Source organism: Ictalurus furcatus, chromosome 12, assembly GCF_023375685.1.
Source record: "Ictalurus furcatus strain D&B chromosome 12, Billie_1.0, whole genome shotgun sequence".
In the NCBI taxonomy this organism is placed as follows: Eukaryota; Metazoa; Chordata; class Actinopteri; order Siluriformes; family Ictaluridae; genus Ictalurus; species Ictalurus furcatus.
Window position 1 is genome coordinate 14,384,636 of NC_071266.1, and position 21,743 is coordinate 14,406,378.

General features: G+C 38.6%; 1 protein-coding gene across 2 annotated transcripts; it reads left to right on the top strand.

Moving 5' to 3' along the window:
* Positions 1-1,554: 1,554 nt before the first annotated feature.
* On the top strand, positions 1,555-20,424 carry kat2b (K(lysine) acetyltransferase 2B). 2 transcript variants are annotated; one of them, XM_053638718.1, is made up of 18 exons: positions 1,555-1,875; positions 4,792-4,930; positions 5,080-5,225; positions 5,411-5,497; positions 7,750-7,931; positions 8,772-8,963; positions 9,051-9,148; positions 11,222-11,347; positions 11,895-12,034; positions 12,237-12,445; positions 13,175-13,301; positions 13,472-13,582; positions 14,230-14,373; positions 15,604-15,718; positions 15,805-15,835; positions 17,714-17,777; positions 17,993-18,077; positions 19,443-20,424. In XM_053638718.1, exons 1-18 carry the CDS (start codon positions 1,762-1,764, stop codon positions 19,634-19,636), a joined length of 2,304 nt encoding a protein of 767 aa, XP_053494693.1. In that variant the 5' UTR covers positions 1,555-1,761; the 3' UTR covers positions 19,637-20,424. The 2 variants fall into 2 exon arrangements, with proteins under 2 accessions (XP_053494693.1, XP_053494694.1); XM_053638719.1 differs by lacking the exon at positions 1,555-1,875 and having other exon boundaries at positions 4,845-4,930; positions 5,000-5,225.
* Positions 20,425-21,743: the final 1,319 nt, after the last annotated feature.

Here is a 21,743-nt window from a genome sequence, read left to right on the forward strand (position 1 = left end):
CATATACACAACACTTTTTTTCTCCAAACATGATGAGCTGAATTACTGGCAAAGAGTTTTTTTTTGTTGTTGTTGTTTGTTTCGTTGTGAATCCTCTGTGCTTTTTTTTAATTTTTTTTTTTTAAGCAAAGGAGTATTATGTGAGGTCTAGGGACTGATTGGACTGATTGTAAATTCTTGTCACTATTGTAATCTTTACCTGGCTGCTACCGCATAAACTGCCATGTACATATATATGGTATAAGCTTATCTGCTGAATACTATGTCATAGTATGTTATGTTTGCATTCACAGCATTTTTATTATATTATTATTCTTTTGCACTACCTGTTCTAACTGACATTTCTATATTAGAACTGTTCACTGGTCGGCGCTACACTGTCACTTATTGTGTCCATTGTCCTGTTTTAGTAGGTACTGTACTGTCTTGTGTTCTTTGCACACATTTGCAAAGGTCTTATTTAATTCTATGTCATCTCATGTAGTTAGTGTGCTTTTTTATGTAGCAGCATGGTCCTGGAGGAACGTTGTTTCGTTTCACTGTGTACTGTACCAGCTGTATATGGTTGAAATGACAATAAAGCCACTTGACCCGACTTGATTGGGACTGACTTCTGTTTTTGGGGTATCCTGCACCTCTTTTGAAGTGAGTGCTGGCTTCTCTCTCACCTTCCTTATCATTAGTCTGTGAGCGTGGTGTGAAATCTTGTGTGTTGAATCTGTTCGTATGTTCCATGAACAAAAATTGTCCAATTACTTATTCCCCCTTACTGTATGATCTTATAAATGTAGTGTTCTTAACAAAATAAGAGAAAGAAGCATGGACATGATAGACTATTTGGCCAAAAGTATGTGGACACCTGACCATTACACTCGTGTGCTTGTTGAGCATTTCAGTCCAGATTTATTCCCCTTTACTGTTATAAGAAGCTCCACTCTTCTGGGAAGGCTTTCCACTATACTGTATTTTGGAGCGTCACTGTGGGGATTTGTGTTCATTCAGCCACAAGAGCATTGCTGAGGTTGAGGTCAGGTACTGAGGTTGGGATGTCGAAGAGGCTCCATTTCCTGTTCATCCCGAAGGTGTTCAGTGGGGTTGAGGGTCAGGTCTCTGTGCAGGACACTCGAGTTCTTCCACTCCAACCTTAACACACCATATCTTCATGGAGCTCACTGGGGCATTGTCATGCTGGAACAGGTTTGGGGCTTCTTAATCCCAGTAAAGCTACATCATACAGAGACATTCTATACAAATGTGTGCTTCTAACTTTGTGTCAACTGTTTGGGGAAGAAGCACATATGGGTGTGATGGTCAGGGGTGCACATACTTTTGGTCATATAGTATATTTACATGGACGTTAGATCTTATTGTTGTACTTCCATTATAACATTGTTGCTCTCTTGATTATGATGCGATTGTTGGATTTATTTATTTTTCTACCCTAAACAACCCCTCAACTCTTTTGACCTTCAGATTTGCAGTCGCAGAGCTCGGTGCGTGTGTGTGTGTGTGTGTGTTTTGTTGCGCCAGCTTCGTATACTTTTTTTTATTCTCCCCTAGCGGATGCACAGCGCATTTACAATATCAAGCGAAACGAGGAAAAAAGACAGGGATGAACGCCATGTCTGATCCCGCCGTGGAGGAGTGAAAGAGGAGGGGGGGTGGATCACAAGCGAGGCGAGACGAAAATCGCTTGCGGCGGTGTGAGGTGAGTTCTTCGGCGCAGGGTGAGAGGGAAGGCCCGGGGCCCGGGGCTCGGTCATGGCGGAGAATTCCGCGGGAAGTGCGCACGGCTCGGCGGCTGCGAAGGCACAGCTCCGCTCCTCACCGCGCCTCAAGAAACTCGAGAAACTCGCCGTGTACTCCTCCTGCAAGGTACGCTTCCGCAAACCCTTCTGCTTTACACAGGACTGAACCGGGTGTGCTGTTTTCAGCGCTCAGGCAGGAACTGGAGCTGATGTGGTAACGCAGCCTGCACTCGGAACTCTCGGAAAACTGCAAGCGCAGCACAAAAGCGGTCGCTTTAAATCCGACGTGTTTCTTTATGTTTAAATTATTATTGTTTTTTTTTTATATTGCACGGTGTGTTTTCACCACAGCTCCGTGCAGAATACGGTCTTCTACACGACCTAATGATTTGCGTATGAGCATTTAGGTGGTCCGGATGGCAGACCCGCAGTAGGGGGATGTAAACACTGAGTTATTAGCTGGGTGTGCGTGCTCGTGTCCGTGTTTTGATCTGCGTGTGCATGCCGTCATGTTATGGTTTGGTTGCGCGAGCCGGTGGTAGGCCCTTGTGACACTTGAAGTTTGTTGTGAAATGTAAGAGACATTGTGGATTTGTTCCGTCCCCTTCTTTGTTTTGACAGTGTGACAGCTGCGAGGGGGTGGGGCCACAAACACGCAGCGCGAGCCCGCCCAGTGCAGCGTCACTGCCAAGTTCACTCTTCTCCACAGAGCGCAAACAAGAGGCTTCCAGTACAGCCAGGAGTTCACAACAATGCCATGTGGCCTTTGTGTACACACGTTTGTTTTGAATTTTTCCTTCTGCGAGATGCCCTTGAACGCATTTCTGAACATTTCTCTGCGTCCACTTACTCACACTTTTATATGCAAGAATGAACAGAATTAATACGTCATAATCTTGGCTGAGGGAAACTATAGGCTATACTCTATACTACCTAGCGTTCAAATTTCCGTTTCATTTGCACAGTATAGCCAAAAGAATGTGCGCCCCTGACCATCATTCCTGTACGACTGCTTCTTCCCCAAACTGTTACCACAAAGTTAGAAGCACACAACTGTATAGAATGTCTTTGGATGCTGTAGCGGTACAATTTCTCTTTACTGGGACTAAGAGGCCCAGAACCTGTTGTAGCATGACGCTGCCCCTGTGCACAAAGCGAGCTCCATGAAGACATGGTGTGTTAAGTTTGGAGTAGAAGACCTCGAGTGTTCTGCACAGAGACCTGATCCTCAACCTTAACCGAACCCCTTCGGGATGAACTGGGGCCTCCTCAACATCCCAACATCAGCACCTGACCTCAACCTCACTAATAGCTGAATGAACACAAATCCCACAGCTGTGCGTCAAAATCTAGTGGAAAGCCTTCCCAAAAGAGTGGAGCTTATTACAACAGCAAAGGGGGAATAAATCTGGAATGGGATGTTCAACTACATGTTCAAGTACATAGGTGTGTGATGGTCACACTCATGAAGAGTGGAGCTTATTATAACAGATACCAGTGATGCTGACCCCTTCTGCTCTCTGTACATGCCTGATCCATCCTGATGCCCTACTTCTGGTTGGACTGCTCATCAATTGGAAGTCACATGCTGCTGCTGATGGCCCCACATGGTGCAGCCTAAAGATCATTGAGATTACTGAGGATGGTACCATTTAAAAACCATAAAGATCCCTTTGGACCTCAATTCATACAGTATGTTACGATGGCTAGGACCACAATTGCTATGACAGCTTTAGGACTGCAATTGCCACAAACAGTTTTGCACTCAAGTCTCCATCATTGAACAGTGGATTTCAACAAAACAGACTTCATGTAAAAAATGTTATGAATTTTCCTGGTTACACAATTGCACTATTGGCCATGTAGTATCAGCACATTTATAGAAAGGATTTATTTATAATCGCACTATCTGTTGTTACCTAGATGAGGATGGATTCCCTTTTGAGTCTGGTTCCTCTCAAGGTTTCTTCCTCATATCATCTCAGGGAGTTTTTCCTCGCCACCGTTGCCTCTGGCTTGCTCATTAGAGATAAATTTGTACATTTAAAATCTATATCCTGAATTTATATATTGCTGTAAAGCTGATTTGGGACAATGTCCATTGTTAAATGTACTATAAAAATAAAACTGAATTGAATTATAACAGGAAAGGGGGAACAACTTGATATATGAATGTTTCATGATCACCACTTCTTTGTGATCTTCTTTTCTATCCCCTTGAACAGTTTCTATTTTACTCAAGCAGGCCCCTGAGATTGCTTGATATATAAACCATAAAAAATGTACTTTAAACTGTGCTTTTACGCATATCTATATTAAAAATCATGGAGCCCCCCTGGTGCTCCCAGGGCTCTGAGATCGTTTATGTATAGCAAGAAACAACCCTGAACATTTTCTGAACATTTCTGTCCCCTAAGTGTCAACTTACTCTCACCAGTCATTATTTCGTATGCAAGAATGAACAGAATTAATACGTCATAAAACATATATATAGTATTCTATATACTAGCTAGCTTTGGAGTGTCCATTTAAATTATACAATTATACAATCTCATTGTATTAGTGTTGTAAGTAGGACAATGTATAAATGTAACAGAATTATTAGAGTTAGGAAAATTTTTTTATTTGTGACAAGTGTTTGCATTCTGTCCTGCATGTGTCTTTGTGATTTTTTTCTAGTAATGTAATTTCCAAGCCCTTGCGATATCCATGATGGCTTGCTCTTGTTACACCAAGCACATTAACTGATGTCCCACATTGCCCAAGTTCACCCTCATTTGTGTGTCTCATAGTTAACATGAAAATGTGCATCGTATTATGCGTACTGTGTTTTTAAATGCAGAAAATATGTATGCTATTTTCTATACGACTATTAAAGTGCAGCAGCAGAGATGGCTGTTAGATTTAGTCTATACAGTAGCTATGACCTTGATCTTAATCGATGATATAGAATAGATTATTAAACTAGTAATCATTTCGATATCTAGAAATAAGCTGAGGGCATGAGACTCCTGTAAGCTGATCTAATAGTTTGCTCCCACAGGCTGAAGGAGCTTGTAAGTGTAATGGTTGGAAGAGCCAAAATCCACCTCCTACTCCGCCACCTCCAACACCACCAAGGGCTGAACAACCAAACTCTGTGAATCTGCTAGAGCCTTGCAGGAGTTGCAGCCACCCTTTAGGTAAGACATGTGTGTGCAAGGCTGTAAAAACGATGCAGAACTGAATTTTGCTTACAACATGTCATTTAGGCAGCCTGGTTGGATGGAACAGACCAGCTGAATGGATGTTTCTGAAGCGGGTAAGGTTTCATCCCTCTCTCATTGGCCAGGAGATCATGTAACGCATCTGGAGAACGTATCAGAAGACGAGATGAACAGGTTACTGGGTATTGTGCTGGATGTGGAGTATCTCTACACATGCGTCCACAAAGAGGAGGACGCTGACACTAAGCAAGTCTACTTCTCACTGTTTAAGGTGACTCATTTTCATGTTTCATTGGCATCTCATTCATTAAGTCTATTCATACTGAAACTACCATCCTATGTGTTTAAACTGACATCTACAGTATGTAGGTCTATGCTGTCTTCTGTTTAGACAGATGTGGTGTATGTGGAGTATGTCCAGTACCAGATAAGCGCTAACATGCATTTAAATTTTAGTTGCTAAGGAAATGCATCCTGCAAATGGGGAGACCTGTGGTGGAGGCTTTAGAGAGCCCACCGTTTGAGAAACCCAGCATTGAGCAGGTAAATGGCACAGAACTACACCAGTACAAGAATAATGTGAACTGAAAAAAGTCACTTTTTTACTTTGTTGATATCAGTTTCCCGTAAAATTTGATGGAGTGTGAAATATTTGAATAAGACATTTCTAACAAATACGGCTCATGTTTGCCACATGCATGTACAGTTATGGGAAAAATAAAGTACACCTTCCTTTAGTTCTGTTTTTATTTATAAGTGCCTAAATAACAATTGCGTGGTCCTCACCAACTTCTATAAACAAATAAGCTCAGTAGACAAAAAAACCCCATCAGATTTCAATATGTAGTAATTTTTTCCCAAAAAGTAAACCAACATTCAGAAACCAGGTGGGAAAAAAGTACGCCCTTCCTCCTTCCACAGTCATTACAAGAGTTATTAGCAGCCATGTGTTACTAATGAAGTGTACAAGATTAATTAATCATTAAGAAGTGTGACTACCTCATTGAAACGTTTGGCAGTTTGGTGTTTTGGAGCACTCAGGTGTGTGTCTACATCATGCCAAGAAGCAAGGACATCAGCCATAACCTCAGAGAAGCAATTGTTGCTGCTCATCAATCTGGGAAGGGTTATGAGGCCATCTCCAAACAATTTGAAATTCACCATTCTACAATGAAAAGGATTGTTTACAGATGGAGAGCTTTCGAGGCAGTTGACAATCTTCCCAGGAGTGAGCATCCCAGTAAACACAGTCCAAGGTCAGACTGTTTAATGCTCAGAGATATAAAGAAAAACCCAAGAGCTACATCATGTGATGTACAGGCCTCTACAAACACATGAAATGTTTATGACAACACAATCAGAAAAAGACTGAACAACTATGGCTTTCATGGGAGGGTGGCTAGGTAAAAGCCCATTCTCTACAAAAAGCATATGGCAGAATGACTTTGGTTTGCAAAATTGTATCTAAACAACTCACAAACGTTCTGGAACAATATCCTTTGGACTGATGAGACCAAGGTGGAGAAGTTTGGTCATCATGCACAGCACCATGTTTGGCAAAAACAAACACAGCATATCAACACAAATGTCTCATACCAGCTATGAAGCATGGTGGTGGAGGGGTGATGATTTGGGCTTGTTTTGCAGCCACAGGACCTGGGGAAACTTGCCGTCACTGAGATGAACTCCACTTTATACCAGAATATTCTTGAGACGAATGTGAGGCTGTCCAGCAGCTTAAGCTGGGTTGAAATTTGGTCCTGCAGCAGGACAATGATCTCAAGCACAACAGGAAACCTGAATGGCTAAAGAAAAGAAAAAAGGTGTTGGAATGGCCAAGTCAAAATCCAGACCTCAACCCCATTGAGTTGCTGTGAAACAAATGCCCTCGAACATCAATGTTGTAAAGATGAATAGGCCAAAATTTCTCCAGAATGATGTGAGAGACTGATAAACTCCTACGGAAAACATACTTCAAGTCATTGTTGTGGTTTTACATGTTACTGAATTATAGGGTGTGCTTATTTTTTTCGCCACCTGGTTTCTGAATATTGATGTACTTTTTAAATTTTTTTTATTCATTTATTTATTTTTTTAAATGACCGCATATTGATATCTGTTTTGGGGGGCACAGTGGCTTAGTAGGTAGCATGTTTGCCTCACACCACCAGGGTTGCTGGTTTGATTCCCACCTCCACCCTGTGCGTGCCGAGTTTGCATTTTCTCCCCCTGCAAGTCCAAAGACATGCATTGTAGGCTGATTGGCATCTCTAAATTGTCTATACTGTGTGAATGGGTGTGTGTGTATGTGTGCGATTGTGCCCTGCAATGGGTTGGCACCATGTCCAGGGTGTCCCCCGCTTTGTCCCCTGGAATAGACTGAAGGCTATTGGATGGATGGATGAAATCTGTTGTGTGTGTTGTTTCTTTGTTGGTTTGTTTATAGATGTTGGTGAGGACCCCACAATTGTTATTCAGGCCCTGATAAATAAAAACATAGAATTGAAGGAGAGGATACTTTCTTGTTCCCGTGACTGTATACACAGCTTTGGTTAGATTCACACTGTAATGGCTAGCAATCTGCTTATCTTATTGCCAGTTTGTCTTGTAATTTGATCGTCTTCTGATTTGATCAACCAAAATGGCTTTTAATATGTTCTAGAATGTAGCTTATATCAGAAGTGGAAAAAGTTGTCATTTTGCCATGTAAGAATTTGTGCTACCTGTAAGTAGTGTGGCTATTACTGCAGAACCATATGCAGAATTGTAACCACTGGCATGCTGGTGTGTTTTAGGGGGTGAATAACTTTGTTCAATACAAGTTCAGTCACCTCCCATCAAAAGAGCGACAGACCATTGTGGAACTGGCCAAGATGTTCCTCAACCAGATCAACTTCTGGCAGCTGGAAACACCGTCGCAGAGACGGCAGCGGGTCCCTATTGACGATGCGGCTGGCTATAAAATCAACTACACCAGGTGCTTTTGATTATTTTCAGTCATTTAGGTAATTTTTAGGTTGTATGTCTTGTAGTAGTAAAACAAGGCATCTGCACTAAACCAGACAGGGCAAGAGGAAGAGGGAAACTGAAGTGTCACTGGAAGCTGAATAGTTTGACCAAACATGCTAAATTAGCTGGTAGCCTCAGCCTCATAATGGCCTTTGCTTGCTGGTGTTTGGTTCCTACTTGTCATTTTTTGACTATTGTTAACATTAAATGCATGATGCGTTGCTAGAATTGATATTTTTATCTAGGTGGCAGTACTGGAATTAGTATTGCTTTATATTGCTTTATTGCCAACTAGAGTCCAAATGGCAGCAGTGTTGATTTTTATGCCACTCTATATGATGTATGAACGGTGCATTGCTTCTGGCCGTATGAGGGATTTTTCTTGTAACTCGGCACAATTTTAGACATTCTTGAGGTACCTATAATCCCAGCTCACTGTTTTTGGTGTCCTACCTGAGCTGGGTGTAAATTAGACTTTAGCCACACTCCTTGCTAGGCACCTTATTCTCCTTAGATGGAAGTTGTTTACCCCTCACACTCACCATGTTTGGATTAAGGAAATTTTCTCATTAATAAAGCTTGGAAAAAACACCTTTAATGAAAATATTGAAACCATTCTTGGCTTAAGCAGAGAAATTAATGTTTCCAGTGTAATCAGTTGGTGCTTTGTGGTCAGCCGTTAAATTAAATTAAGTACATTTATATCAGCACAGTGTTGTTGTTTTTCCCCTTTTGGACTGTACCTGATTTATTTATTAACATGTAATGCCTTGTATTGTTCTGTTTTGTTTGTGTGCTATTATTGCAGGTGGCTGTGCTACTGTAACGTGCCTCAGTTTTGTGACAGTCTCCCACGCTATGAGGCCACGCAGATCTTTGGCCGGACTCTGCTGCGTTCTGTCTTCACCATTATGAGGAAACAGCTGCTGGAGCAGGCCAGGCAGGAGAAAGACAAACTGCCTCCTGAGAAACGAACACTCATCCTCACACACTTCCCCAAGTGAGGACATGCATGACTATACATACCATCTTCACACAGCTTGTAAATGTGTATGCTGTTATATTGTGTGTGTTTGTATACGTTTAGGTTTCTGTCCATGTTGGAGGAGGAGGTGTACAGCCCCAATTCTCCTATCTGGAGTGAAGACTCCATGGGTGGTGCATCAGGTGGACATATCCCTAGAGGTGAAAAAATTAAACTATAGACTTGTATGTGTATGTGTGTGTGTATACACACACACACACACACATATATATATATATATATATATATATATATATATATATATATATATATATATATATATATATATACACGCACATATATATGGGTGTATGCACTGATGATTAAACTAAATAATTAATAATAAAATCACACTTTCACTGCACTTTATCGTTTCTGTTTCTCAGTCTTTAGGCATATTGTTTAGTTATGTTCACTTTGATCGTAGCGTTTTAATTAGAATGTGGCCTCGTTACTAATAGACCGCTTCTCACAGATCGCTCCTGTTACAATAAACCACAGAAGTTACACTGCAAGCGCACAAATGCAGCATATAATAACAATAATCTTGAATTAATCTAAACCTTTTAAGCAACTCGCACCAGTTTCCCCATCCCCTTGCATACAGTGGAGCATTTTGGATATAAACATAAGTTTGTGCTCGCACATTATTGGCGTGTTTTCGTGCTACACAAGCACCACTTTGTAAAGTTTGCAGTTTACAATCGTTTTCACTGCATTTAATATAAAATGCTCTCATTGCCTTAGAGAACTTGGAGGTCGCACATTTTTTTCCGCTCTCACTTGATGATTACGCCTCCATCTGATGGTGATTGAGGTCATGTTGAGCATAAAAGGTAACGCTGACATAAACAGTAAACTGAAGAAATTCATTTTCGTTGACTCTGGGTATTCTGCTGACGCTAGCGGCGTCACATCACATGCCTTTGACGTCATACGCCTTCACATGGGAAACGGCGTATATTTTTGGTTAGTAAAAAAAAAACCCGCTTGTGTTCGATTTGAGACGATGCTACCCTTCTAATGTTCATAGAGTAGATGGCTGAGTGCATAGTGTAAGTGTATAGTACGTCATTTGGGACACTACTTTGGTCTGTACTCTCCAATGTGTATTTTCGGAACTGAAGTAACATTGAGTAAACATGCCCCGTCCTGCGCACAGACCGACTAATCGATAATGAGATTTGTTGACAACGATTTACCTAATCTATATATATATATATATATATATATATATATATATATATATATATATATATATATATAAAATACTGTGTGTATGTATGTATGTATGTGTGTGTGAGTGTATGTGTGTCAATCAGTAATAATACAGATAGGCTGTAGCATTCAAATGATGATTGATGGATATTAAGGGGTCCAATGTGTGCCAAGAAAACATTCCCCACACCATTACACCACCACTAACTGCCTGAACTGTTCACACAAGACAGAGTCCATGGATTCATATCATTGATGCTAAATGCTGAGCCTACCATCTGCATGTTGCAGCAGAAATCAAGATTTATCAGACCAGGCTATCTTTTTCCAGTCTTTAAACTGTCCAGTTCGGGTGAGTCTGTGCTTACTGTAGTGGCAGATCCCTGTTCTTGGCTGGCTGAGAGGAGTGGAACCTAGTGTGGTCTTCTGATTTTGTAGGCCATCTACATCAAGGTGCAACATGTTGTGCTTTCTGAGATGCTTTTTCTGTCAGTTCCTGTCAGTTCGAACCAGTCTGGCAATTTTCCTCTCATCTCTCTCATGAACAAGGCGTTTCTGCTCACTGGTTTTTAAAAAGTGTTTTGTACCATTCTGTGTAAACTCTAGAGAATGTTATGGGTGAAAATCTCAGGAGATCAGCAGTTTCTGAAATATTCAAACATGCCACAGTTAAAGTCACAGAGATCACACTTTTTCCCCATTCTAATGTTTGATGTGGACGTTACCTAAAGCTCTTGACCTGTATCTTCATGATTTTATGCACTGCGCTGCTACCACAGGATTGGTGACTGGATAATTGCATGAAACAAACCTGATATTTGAAATATTATAAAATATTACTATGTTAGAGTTCAAGGTTACATTAGCTTGGAAATGGGCTTTTTTTTAACTTTGTTTTGTGCTATTTCTTTTTTGCTAACACTGTACCTACAGTAATTTCTAAAAATTTTGATCCAAAGTATCATCTGTTCTCTGATTGGTCCTGTTCAGTGTGTCTTTGTTTTTGATTGGTTTAGTGATCAGTGCACCCCAGGTGGCCCGGCCACTCTACTGCACCACTACATCCTCTCCTGTGGGGTTGACGGCAACAGGCAGCGTGAGTCCTGCACGCAAAACTGCATCAACTCTAGAACCTACCATAGGTAAAACATTAGTCAACACAACATTAATGCTCAAACAGTTCTGTTAGGGTTTTTTTTTTTTTTTTTTACATGAATGATTATTCCTATAGAACATTTTCAGGTTGAGGAATTTTGGGAATAAAAATGTATAATATTTTTTTTTAAAAGTTATAAAAAATTTCTGTTACATGTCTTATGTTCAAGTCATAGTAATGTGTGGGAATCAACATAAAATAAAGTCTATAAATATGAGACATAAATTCTAAAATATTGCACTCCCACTTGCTGTCATGAAAATCCCAGTATTTAAATGTCATAATTTTTTTGTAAATATTGTTTATATTGATAAAGGTAATGATAGTGATAGATTATTGATGGATATTAGTACATTGAGATAAAAAATATGTCTACTATGAAAATATAAAGAAATTGTCAGGTCAGTTTTTTTCTGAGCAAATTGAGCAGAATGGGAAGGATGATGCAGTGGTGGTTATGTTTACTTTAAGGTCAGGTTTAGTTAGCATGTTTTTGCATCAACTGAAACATTTGTGTGCGTGCGTGTGTGAAGGTGGAGAGAAGCGAAAATCCTCTGAGCCATTGTCTCATGAAGACACTAAGAAAGCCCGGGTCATGGGCGACATTCCTATGGAGCTGATTAATGAGGTCATGTCCACCATCACGGATCCTGCTGTCATGCTCGGGCCAGAGGTACACAGTCTGTGAGCTTTGTTCTGTATGTGGTTGTTGTTACTAAAGGAAGCTTAAATGTGACAGAAAAATTGCTTGGAGTTGTGAACTGTGTCTTGCATTGAAGAAGGACTAAACGATGACTAAAAACCATCCAACTCAGAAAGCAAAGGCCTGAAGGCAATAAGCTGTTTTTTAACCTCTTGTCATTTTCATCTGTCAGACCAGTCTCCTCTCGGCTCACTCTGCACGAGATGAGGCTGCACGGTTGGAAGAGAGACGAGGCGTGATAGAGTTTCATGTCATTGGTAACTCCCTCAACCAGAAGCCTAACAAGAAGATTTTGATGTGGCTGGTGGGCCTTCAGAATGTTTTCTCTCACCAGCTGCCCCGAATGCCCAAAGAGTACATCACACGCCTCGTCTTCGACCCGTATGTGTCTTAACCTTTGCTTGCTATCATTGAGACAGTATCACAATTCAGACATGGGTCACATTTAGACGAAATGATTTAATAACAAAACTTTATATGAACATAACAAAGAACAAGATAACATAGCTCAGTAATAAGCTGATGAAACTGACAAGACAAACCTAGCGATAAGCTGATTGATATGAAATAGGTTTGTGCTCTGCATGATGTCAATACAAACAATACAAGCATGTCCATATTGATGCTACAAATATCAAAACATAGTACTGTAGTCTTATTCAGTTACCACTAATTGTCTATTAGTTGTTCTGGAAACTGGAGTCTTGCTTTTCTCTTTTAAGCCATTTTAGGCTTCGTGCAGCCTTATCTACGCAACATAGATCTTAGATTTTTCTGAACTCTGTTGTGAAAAGTGAAATATTAGATAATAGTATTAATTTACTGTCATCACCTCTAATATATGTCGTCACATTCAGATAAATCATACATAAAATATAGCAATAATATAATGTATCATTATGTTGGATTGTGTTTAGATGTTATAATTTGGATAATAAGGCATACTGCTTCACTGCTCTGAGCATGTTTCACTGGGTTTTCTCTGCAATAGTTCAATGGGTGTACCTTATTGATAAAGAAGTCATAACTATAAGCAGGGAGCAGCAGCTTAGACACACTTTAATTATTGTTTCTGACTGGCTGATAAACATCTACTTCCTTGGCACACAGAAAGCACAAGACACTGTCTCTGATCAAAGATGGCCGTGTGATTGGGGGTATCTGCTTCCGGATGTTTCCATCTCAGGGCTTCACAGAAATAGTTTTTTGTGCTGTAACCTCCAATGAACAGGTCAAGGTGAGAAGAACTTGACATTTCAGATGTAATTTCATAATTTTGTTAAACTCCTATGAGCAATGGCTTCTTGTAACTCTCAGATTCTATGTTATTGGCTTCATGAACAGTTCATTTATAAATGTTTGAACTCTCAAAGCACTGGGTTAACATTTGTGACTGGTTTCTCTCAGGGTTATGGAACACACCTGATGAACCACCTAAAAGAGTATCACATCAAACACGAGGTTCTCAACTTCCTCACGTATGCTGATGAGTATGCTATTGGCTACTTCAAAAAGCAGGTCAGAGAGATGGTGGTGGTATTGAGTGTGTTCTGTTTTAAAAACAATTAATGAATTCACGAGACGCATTACTCGCATTAATGTTTATTCACAAATGCAAAAAAAGCACGTTAAAAGTGACAGTAATTTTGTCCCTCCATAATTCCAGTGAAATAAAATTTCAGACTGGCTCATGAATCAGAAGTAAGATTTAAAATGCCATAAGGGATTGATTATATAACATGGTATGATTCACAGTGTAAGACAAAAGGGCAAAATGCAAGATTGCTTTAAAGAGACGTACGATATTTACTGAAACCCACACAATAATTGTATGGCAAATACATTAGTTCATGCAACAGTCAGAACCATTACCTTGTAGCACTTATTAGGTGTATCTGTCTTGTTTCTTTTCTGAAGATTAAAGTTTATTTTCACAGGCCAACACAATTTCCACTCAAGTTTTCTTAAATATTCTTACAAAAATATTGTATCACTTGAAGTTAGAAACTAGTTTGAATAAATTGCATATACATTTTTAGCCCTTTAGTCAGTGTTTTCCCATGAATAAACATTTTTCAAATAATAGAAACAAAACTCCTACAACAGGCCCGATTGAGAAAGTTTAATGACTTGTTTAATGACCTTTCCCTTTCTTTCCATTTTAGGGATTCTCTAAAGACATAAAGGTCCCCAAAGCCAAGTATGTGGGCTACATTAAAGATTATGAGGGAGCTACGCTCATGGGCTGTGAACTCAACCCCAGCATACCATATACAGAGTTCTCTGTTATCATTAAGAAACAGAAAGAGGTGTGTACTTGTGTGTGTGTGTGTGTGTGTGTGTGTGTGGAGTGTGTGTGTGTGTGTGTGTGTGTGTGTGTGTGTGTGTGTGTGTGTGAGAGAGTGAGCACTGGGGGCTTTTTTTATTTTTAAAATGCCAAAATGTATACTCAGTATTTTTCAATATGGTTAGGAGTATTATTAGACTTGCTTTTCCAGTTAGCTTCATTCAGTTCTGGTTTAAAGTAATAGTGCATCTCCTATTAATTTCCTCACTAATGAATTTGGACAGCCTAAAAGAACACCATGAGATTACTGTGGATGGTACCACATAGAAACCATAAAGTTGTTTGTGGATGTTCTTCCTTGGATAGCCTTAGAACAATTTACAGTCAAGTCTCAGTCATTGAACAGTTAATAACTTTAGCTTGATACAACTAAAACTACAATACATTCAGAAATGACACTGATGCTCATGCACATTAGTTCCTTTTTACACAAATGCACGTTTTGACTATACGGTATACAGTTTTAGAAGGGATTTATTTATAATCGCACTGTTCGTTGTCACCCAGATGAGGATGGCTTCCTCTCAAGGTTTCTTCTTCATATCTTCTCAGGGAGTTTTTCCTCACCACTGTCGCTTCTGGCTTGCTCATCAGGAATAAATTTATGAATTAAAAATTTATATCCAGAATTTATATATTTCTATAAAGCTGCTTCGTGACAGTGTCCATTGTTAAAAGCGTTATTCAGATCAAATTGAATTGTACTTGGTCCCATGAGCAGAGTTGCCATGTTCCACATATATTTTCTGTGTATTACAGGTATATAATGCAAATCAGAAATGTGCACCACTGTTAACTCGTTTCCTCTGAAAAGACTGAGAAAAAGAAGAAAACTGTGTCTACCTTTTCATATGCCTGAAGGCTAGTTTCAAGTCTTTTGTGCATTTTGTTTTTGTTGTTGGGGTTAGGAATCTAGCTGAAACCTGGCAACCCTGCCCATGAGCTACTGCAAGTTGTCCTTTACAACTCGACATAAAAGTAAAAACCCTGTGCTTGCATGACTTCCCGATGCACATACATGCACGAGTCTTATGCTTTCTGGCCAGCTTTCTATAACAAACCCAGAATACTCCGCCTGCTGTTCGTATTTGTATTCGTTGAGATGCATTATCTGTTCATCTGACATCTTTGCTGGACTAAAATGCAGTAGAGTGCTACTTCTTATATGCACTTTGTGCCTCTACCTTCACAGATCATTAAGAAGCTGATAGAGAGGAAGCAGGCACAAATTCGCAAGGTGTATCCTGGTCTGTCCTGTTTTAAGGAGGGTGTTCGCCAGATTCCCATCGAGAGCATTCCAGGCATACGTATGTTATATCTCTGTTAGGGAGAAATGTGGAGTATTCTTTATGTTCTGTTTTGATTAAATGTGTTTATTTCTTGCTCTTTATAGGTGAAACAGGCTGGAAACCTTTGGGGAAAAGGTAAGCGTTGAAAATAGAGTTACTCTTTAATTTCTTTCATACTTATTCTTTCTTGTCGATCAAATTACGGACATATGTGTAGAACAGGGGTCATCAATAGGCAAAGTGAATAAATGTAAAATGTATTTCAGCAGACTGAACTGAGTACTGGAAAAAATAGAGAACTAGGACTGGGTAATGTGACAAAAATAACAAGGCATTTTTACAATACGCAATATAGACCATGAGATATATGTTTGCTCACAAACTGCAACTACAATTTTAAAGAACAACATTTTTATTTGATATAAAAAAGAATTTATCAGTGAAAAGATTTCACAATTTATAAGTATAAAATAAAGTACAAGAATTTTAACATCAGCTGCTTTTAATCAGTTTGTCATTTTTTTATTTTTTTAAAGCTACAAAAAGATATCAGTATATACACAAAAATGCAGAAAGGCTTACTGTGAAATAAGTTATCACAATATTGATTATATATCGTCATATTGCTCAGCCCTAGTAAGTAGTCTGCTCTTGTGTTCAGAATAGCCTGAGTTTTGAGAAAAACATAAGAAGCCATTCATTGAAGTAGTGATGGTAAAAGCATGCTCAGGAGAAGTTGGTGGACAGGCAACAAAAAGATGAAGTCAAAAGACAAAAGAAACTCTCACTCCCACTCTCACTCTTCTAAAAACACAGTTTTAAAAAAAATCATTAGGATTAGAATTTTGAAGATATTTTCAAAATAATACAGCTGTAAAATATATTTTATATGTAAAATAAATAAAAAATATTATATAAAAAATATATAAATACAAATATTTTATTTATTAGTTCCCATTAACTGATTAACTGACTTAACAGTTAAGTAGCATTAAGGTAACTGGCATCATGTTTTTTTGAATTTGAGTATTATGAATATATGAATTATAAGTAACTGGCCCTTCAGAAATTTTTATTGTACACCCCTGGTGTATGATATACAGCATGTCATTAGCAAATCAACACTTCGATTCAGATGTATGTAAAATTTAGTCATGTTTAAACTGTGTCCTTATAGAACATAATCTATTAAAAGCAAATAGCTTACACCCTTTCTTACTATTAAAATGAAACAAAAATATATATACTTCAGCACAATGATGTTTAATATTGTGTAAAACATATTCAATAAATGTGCACCTAGCATGCAAGCTAAAACTAAAAGATGATAGATGAACTGTTGAATTCTGTTCACACATCTAAAGTGATTCACACATCAAGTCAGTACTGACCCCTAGTGATCGTATTTCATCAGTAGGAGGGTTGCAAAATCTGGCAAAGGAAACCCAATATCACTTCACTACCAGACTGAATGACCAGACTAGTCTCGAGTAACTCTCAGAAGCATCAGTAGCATCTCAGAACACACACCTTAAGGTGGATGGGTAGCAGAAGACCACAATGGTTTCCACTCCTGTCAGGCAAGAAGAAGAATCTGAGGCTATGGAACAAAGTGTTACATTGTTATACGCTGGTTAGAGTTTGAATGGATCACAAACACTGTGCCAGAATTAAGTTTGAATTATTGTATTTTTATTACATTGACTGTTTTTTGTGTCAACACACCACCGTATCATGTCCAATTTGTATTTGTGTATTGTTGCTTTACTGAGGTACACAAAAAAGTGCAGAATGTGGATTTGAGAACTGCTGTGACATTAGCCATGTTTGATATATATATAACTATATATATATAATAAATAAATAGGTGGGTGTGGGTTGTTTTTTTCATAACAAAGGTTTGGGATTTGAGAGTGACTTAGGTTGAGTCATGTAACTTGAGTTACTCATTTGGTTTAGTGTGTGTTTTTGTGAGAATTTCTCAAGAATCTGTTTGGTGTTGGTTTGTTACAGTAAAGAGGTGAAAGATCCAGATCAACTATGTAGCACCTTAAAAACCATTCTACAGCAAGTCAAGGTGATACACACTTACTGCAAATGTTTGAGCATTTCCTTATAATATGTGCTGATTTTTGTTCAATCACTCTGTGTGTGTGTGTGTGTGTGTGTGTGTGTGTGTGTGTGTGTGTGTGTGTGTGTGTGTGTGTGTGTGTGTGTGTGTGTGTGTGTGTGTGTATGTATGTATGTATGTATGTATGTATGTATGTATGTGTATACACTCCTTTCCATCAGTCCCACCAGAATGCATGGCCCTTTATGGAACCTGTAAAGAAGAACGACGCACCTGGTTACTACAAAGTCATTCGCTTTCCTATGGGTAGGAATGATTTTAATAGCACACCATTCAGTTCCATTCATCCTCAGTGATGATTGTTTTTTACACATATCACTCCTGGGATGTAAACTTCAAACAGTGGTCTTGAACTGGGTTAATTGGGTGGTGCCTTCAAACCCAAGCAGCCTCAAGCTAAAGGCACCTGATATCCAAATGCACACGTCATCCCGAGAGTTGTACACAATACGTTTTACACATATAGAAATTTTAAAAACTGTCTATTGTGTTCAGCATACAGAAGGTTTCTCAAGTCTCACTGCATGCTTGTGTCAGAGCTCTATGCTTGTGAATATTAGAGAATAATCACAAAAAAAAACACAACAGTGAAATCAGTAGAATCTAGTATCTTTTATATTATTTAATATACAAGATTTGGGATGGTGTCAGTTGAATTCAGTTCTGTTTTACTTTGCCTTTAACAATAGACAGCTTTACAAAAAACTGGACGTAGATTAATCAGTCCCTCTAGGATTTTGCGATTACAGAAATGAATGCAAAAGATTTTCTGCAGATTTGGGCCAAGATGTGTCATGTGACATCATCACGATGCGTCATGTGATGTCGTCACAACGTGCATTCAGCCAAAGCGCCCTTCGATTCATGTGCATCAAACATGAGTAAAGCTAAAAGGTCTCATTTACCAACAAACTTCACAAAACAAAACAATTCAAATAGTTTTCCGCAAAAAAAAAATCACAAAAACTCTGCAGGTTGCATCGCAAGTTTTGAAAAAAGCCACAGCAAAACCGAGCATTTTGGCAGCAAAAAAACAAAAAAACAAAACTCAGTGAAATCCTGTGCAGACTGATGTCCCTGATGATCGAGCCGGAGCTATAACCACTATAACAACTATAAATGTACATATTATAGATATTATATTACGGATGCATTATGGATTTCCATAGGTGTGTGTTCATGATTGTAAATCCTTATGAATTCTCACAGGTGCCTTTTGTTATTCATTTCATGAGCAATCAAATAAAAGCCATATCTGGTGTGTTAGCGCTATCACTTTTTCCACATGCTAAATTAGTTTGTAACTTTTAATGTCCCCTGAGTTGAGATGACATAATTAGTCTCCTTTGTAATGCTGTCTCTGTACTGTGTCACTGCATCTAAGCTGTAAATCTGTGCTTGGTACCCTGTACAATGTAGTGCTTTTCCTGCTCCTTACAACAAGCTTCAACCCATTAAGTCACCATGTATGCCAGGACTGCAATTATAAACTCAATATATACCATTTGAAATAGTTCCTGTGCATAATTATTTAAATGTTTTCCATTATGACCCCCTTTTTTTTTTTTTTTTTTTTTTTTTTTTTTTTTTTTTTTTTAAACTGTTGTGTAGACTTGAAGACTATGAGTGAGCGCCTGAAGAGTCGATACTACACTACAAGGAAGCTCTTCATGGCGGACATGCAGCGAATCTTCACTAACTGTCGGGAATACAACCCTCCCGAGAGCGAGTACTACAAGTGTGCTAACCTGCTGGAGAAGTACTTCTACATTAAGATTAAAGAGGCTGGCCTTATCGACAAGTAGAACAGTCTGAGGGAATCATCTTCGCCTTTTTTTAATCCCTTTCTTGCACTTTTTTTCCTCCAATGGCACATGTCAGACTTTGTTGGCATGAGCTCTTTCCAACATGAAAAGGTTTTATAGTTCAGAACCTGTTTCCATAAAATTGGTTGTAGCACAAAAACTGTACAGCAGCAGAGCGTCAAAACTCTCTGATAGTGTATATGATGTTAGAGAGACGTGTGTACGTGTGTGTAATCTGCACAAGGACATCTTGGTTTGTACATAGTGTCCATCATGTTTCTGAACCATTATCCCTGCCAAAAACATAACATTTCACATGTGTTTGAGTGAGAACCTGTGTACGTAAACCAACTTTAAATAATAGCTGTATATTTTCTATGGTAGAGAGTTTGGCCTCATGTCGATGAACATAACTTTATGTCATGCAAGTGACATTACTCAAAAAAGCCACAACATTCTGCTACATTTTCTATGTAAAAATCTGCACTTATTTAAAGAAATTGTGATCAATACAAGCATTTGTAAGATGAAGGTTCACGGTAAGAAAATGTGCTGAGTGGTTGTTGCTCTGCATGGCACAGGATTAAGAAAGTCTTACTGTGTTTGGTCTTAACGTCTATACGAGTGACGGAAAAAAATACAACCTTGTAGTTAAACAACAAAAGAAAATGTGCAATAACTCGTATATTTGTTGTTTTGTAAAATGTTTGTACTTTTAAATATTTAGGCAGAGATGGACTTTGTATTATGTCATTTTATAGAATTATTAAAACTTTAGATCAACCAGACCCCTGGGAAATTGCACTTGTGACCTTCTAGTCATTAGTATAGAACATACTGGCATCTGTGTGACTGGCAAAGTCATCTATGAGTAATGCAGTCAATTCATCCGTTTACCCCAGGTTGGTGAAAGTTGAATAGGACACACTTTTAGTGAACTTCAAAAGCCACTCTCAGCTTGAAACTGAAAATGTGATCAGTGACGAAATTAAAACAGGACATGACCTCTTTCAGTGCGGTACAAAGAAAACAGTGAAATCTTTAAATAATAGTAATTATTATTATTATTACAAATACATACATACATACATACATACACACATAAATGACAATCTGTTGTTAATTAAGCTCACTAACATAAGAGAAATGTAACCTTTAATTTATTCTAAGAAAATATTTGAAAAATCATTTTTAAAAAAGGGATAAAATAACCCCAAAGTGCTTAGCGTAAATATTTTTCAACAAGCCCGTGTGTCACATTCATTGGCACCCTTGCATTTAATACTTTGTGCAACCTTCCTTTATCAATATAACAGCGCTGCGTATCGTATAAAAATTGATGAGGCAGACACGCCTCTGTATGCATCGGAACACAGAACCCGGGTGTGGTGTGCTAAAGGTGCCATGTGGTTGGCTCATTTGACCGTGTTGGCTTTGTAATTCTGAAATCTGCACCATCCTGTCTGAGGCCTCTTTTGTGGCTGGTCCTAAGAGTGGCACCAATACAGAAGGTAGATGCTCCTTTCCAGAGGGGTCAACATCTGAAAATTGATGGAACTGCCCCAGTGCTAACAGCAGAATAGCTGCCATACTGCCAATGTATGCCAAACATGATGCAATATTGTGAGACTTCACCAGGGAGTTATCAGTCCGTCCACATCTGGGCATAGTGTCATCTAGTGACATGATCACTGAGCTATAAGGAGTACTCTTCATTTAACCATATTTGTAATAAAACATTATTTGTCCCTGACCATCACACCCATATGTACAGTGCCATCCACTAATATTGGCACCCTTGGTAAATATGAGCAAAGAAGGCTGTGAAAAATTGTCTTTATTGTTTAACCTTTTGATTTTTTGTAAAAATAAATAACTAATAAAGAAAGAAAGAAAGAAAGAAAGAAAGAAAATACTCTGCTCTCATGGAGATCAAACAATTGCAAACACAACACAGGTTTATATATATATATATATATATATATATATATATATATATATATATATATGCAACAATTATTGGCACCCTTATGAATTCATATGAGAAAAATACATTTGAAGTATATTACCATTGATAATTGACATTTTTTAGTACACCTGTGTGACT

Excerpts from the sequence above, each read along its gene's own strand:
- kat2b (XM_053638718.1), top strand. The coding sequence starts at position 1,762 with ATGGCGGAGAATTCCGCGGGAAGTGCGCACGGCTCGGCGGCTGCGAAG. Across the intron at positions 5,226-5,410 it reads TCTACTTCTCACTGTTTAAG|TTGCTAAGGAAATGCATCCT; the intron begins GTGACTCATTTT and ends TTTAAATTTTAG. Across the intron at positions 5,498-7,749 it reads AGAAACCCAGCATTGAGCAG|GGGGTGAATAACTTTGTTCA; the intron begins GTAAATGGCACA and ends GGTGTGTTTTAG.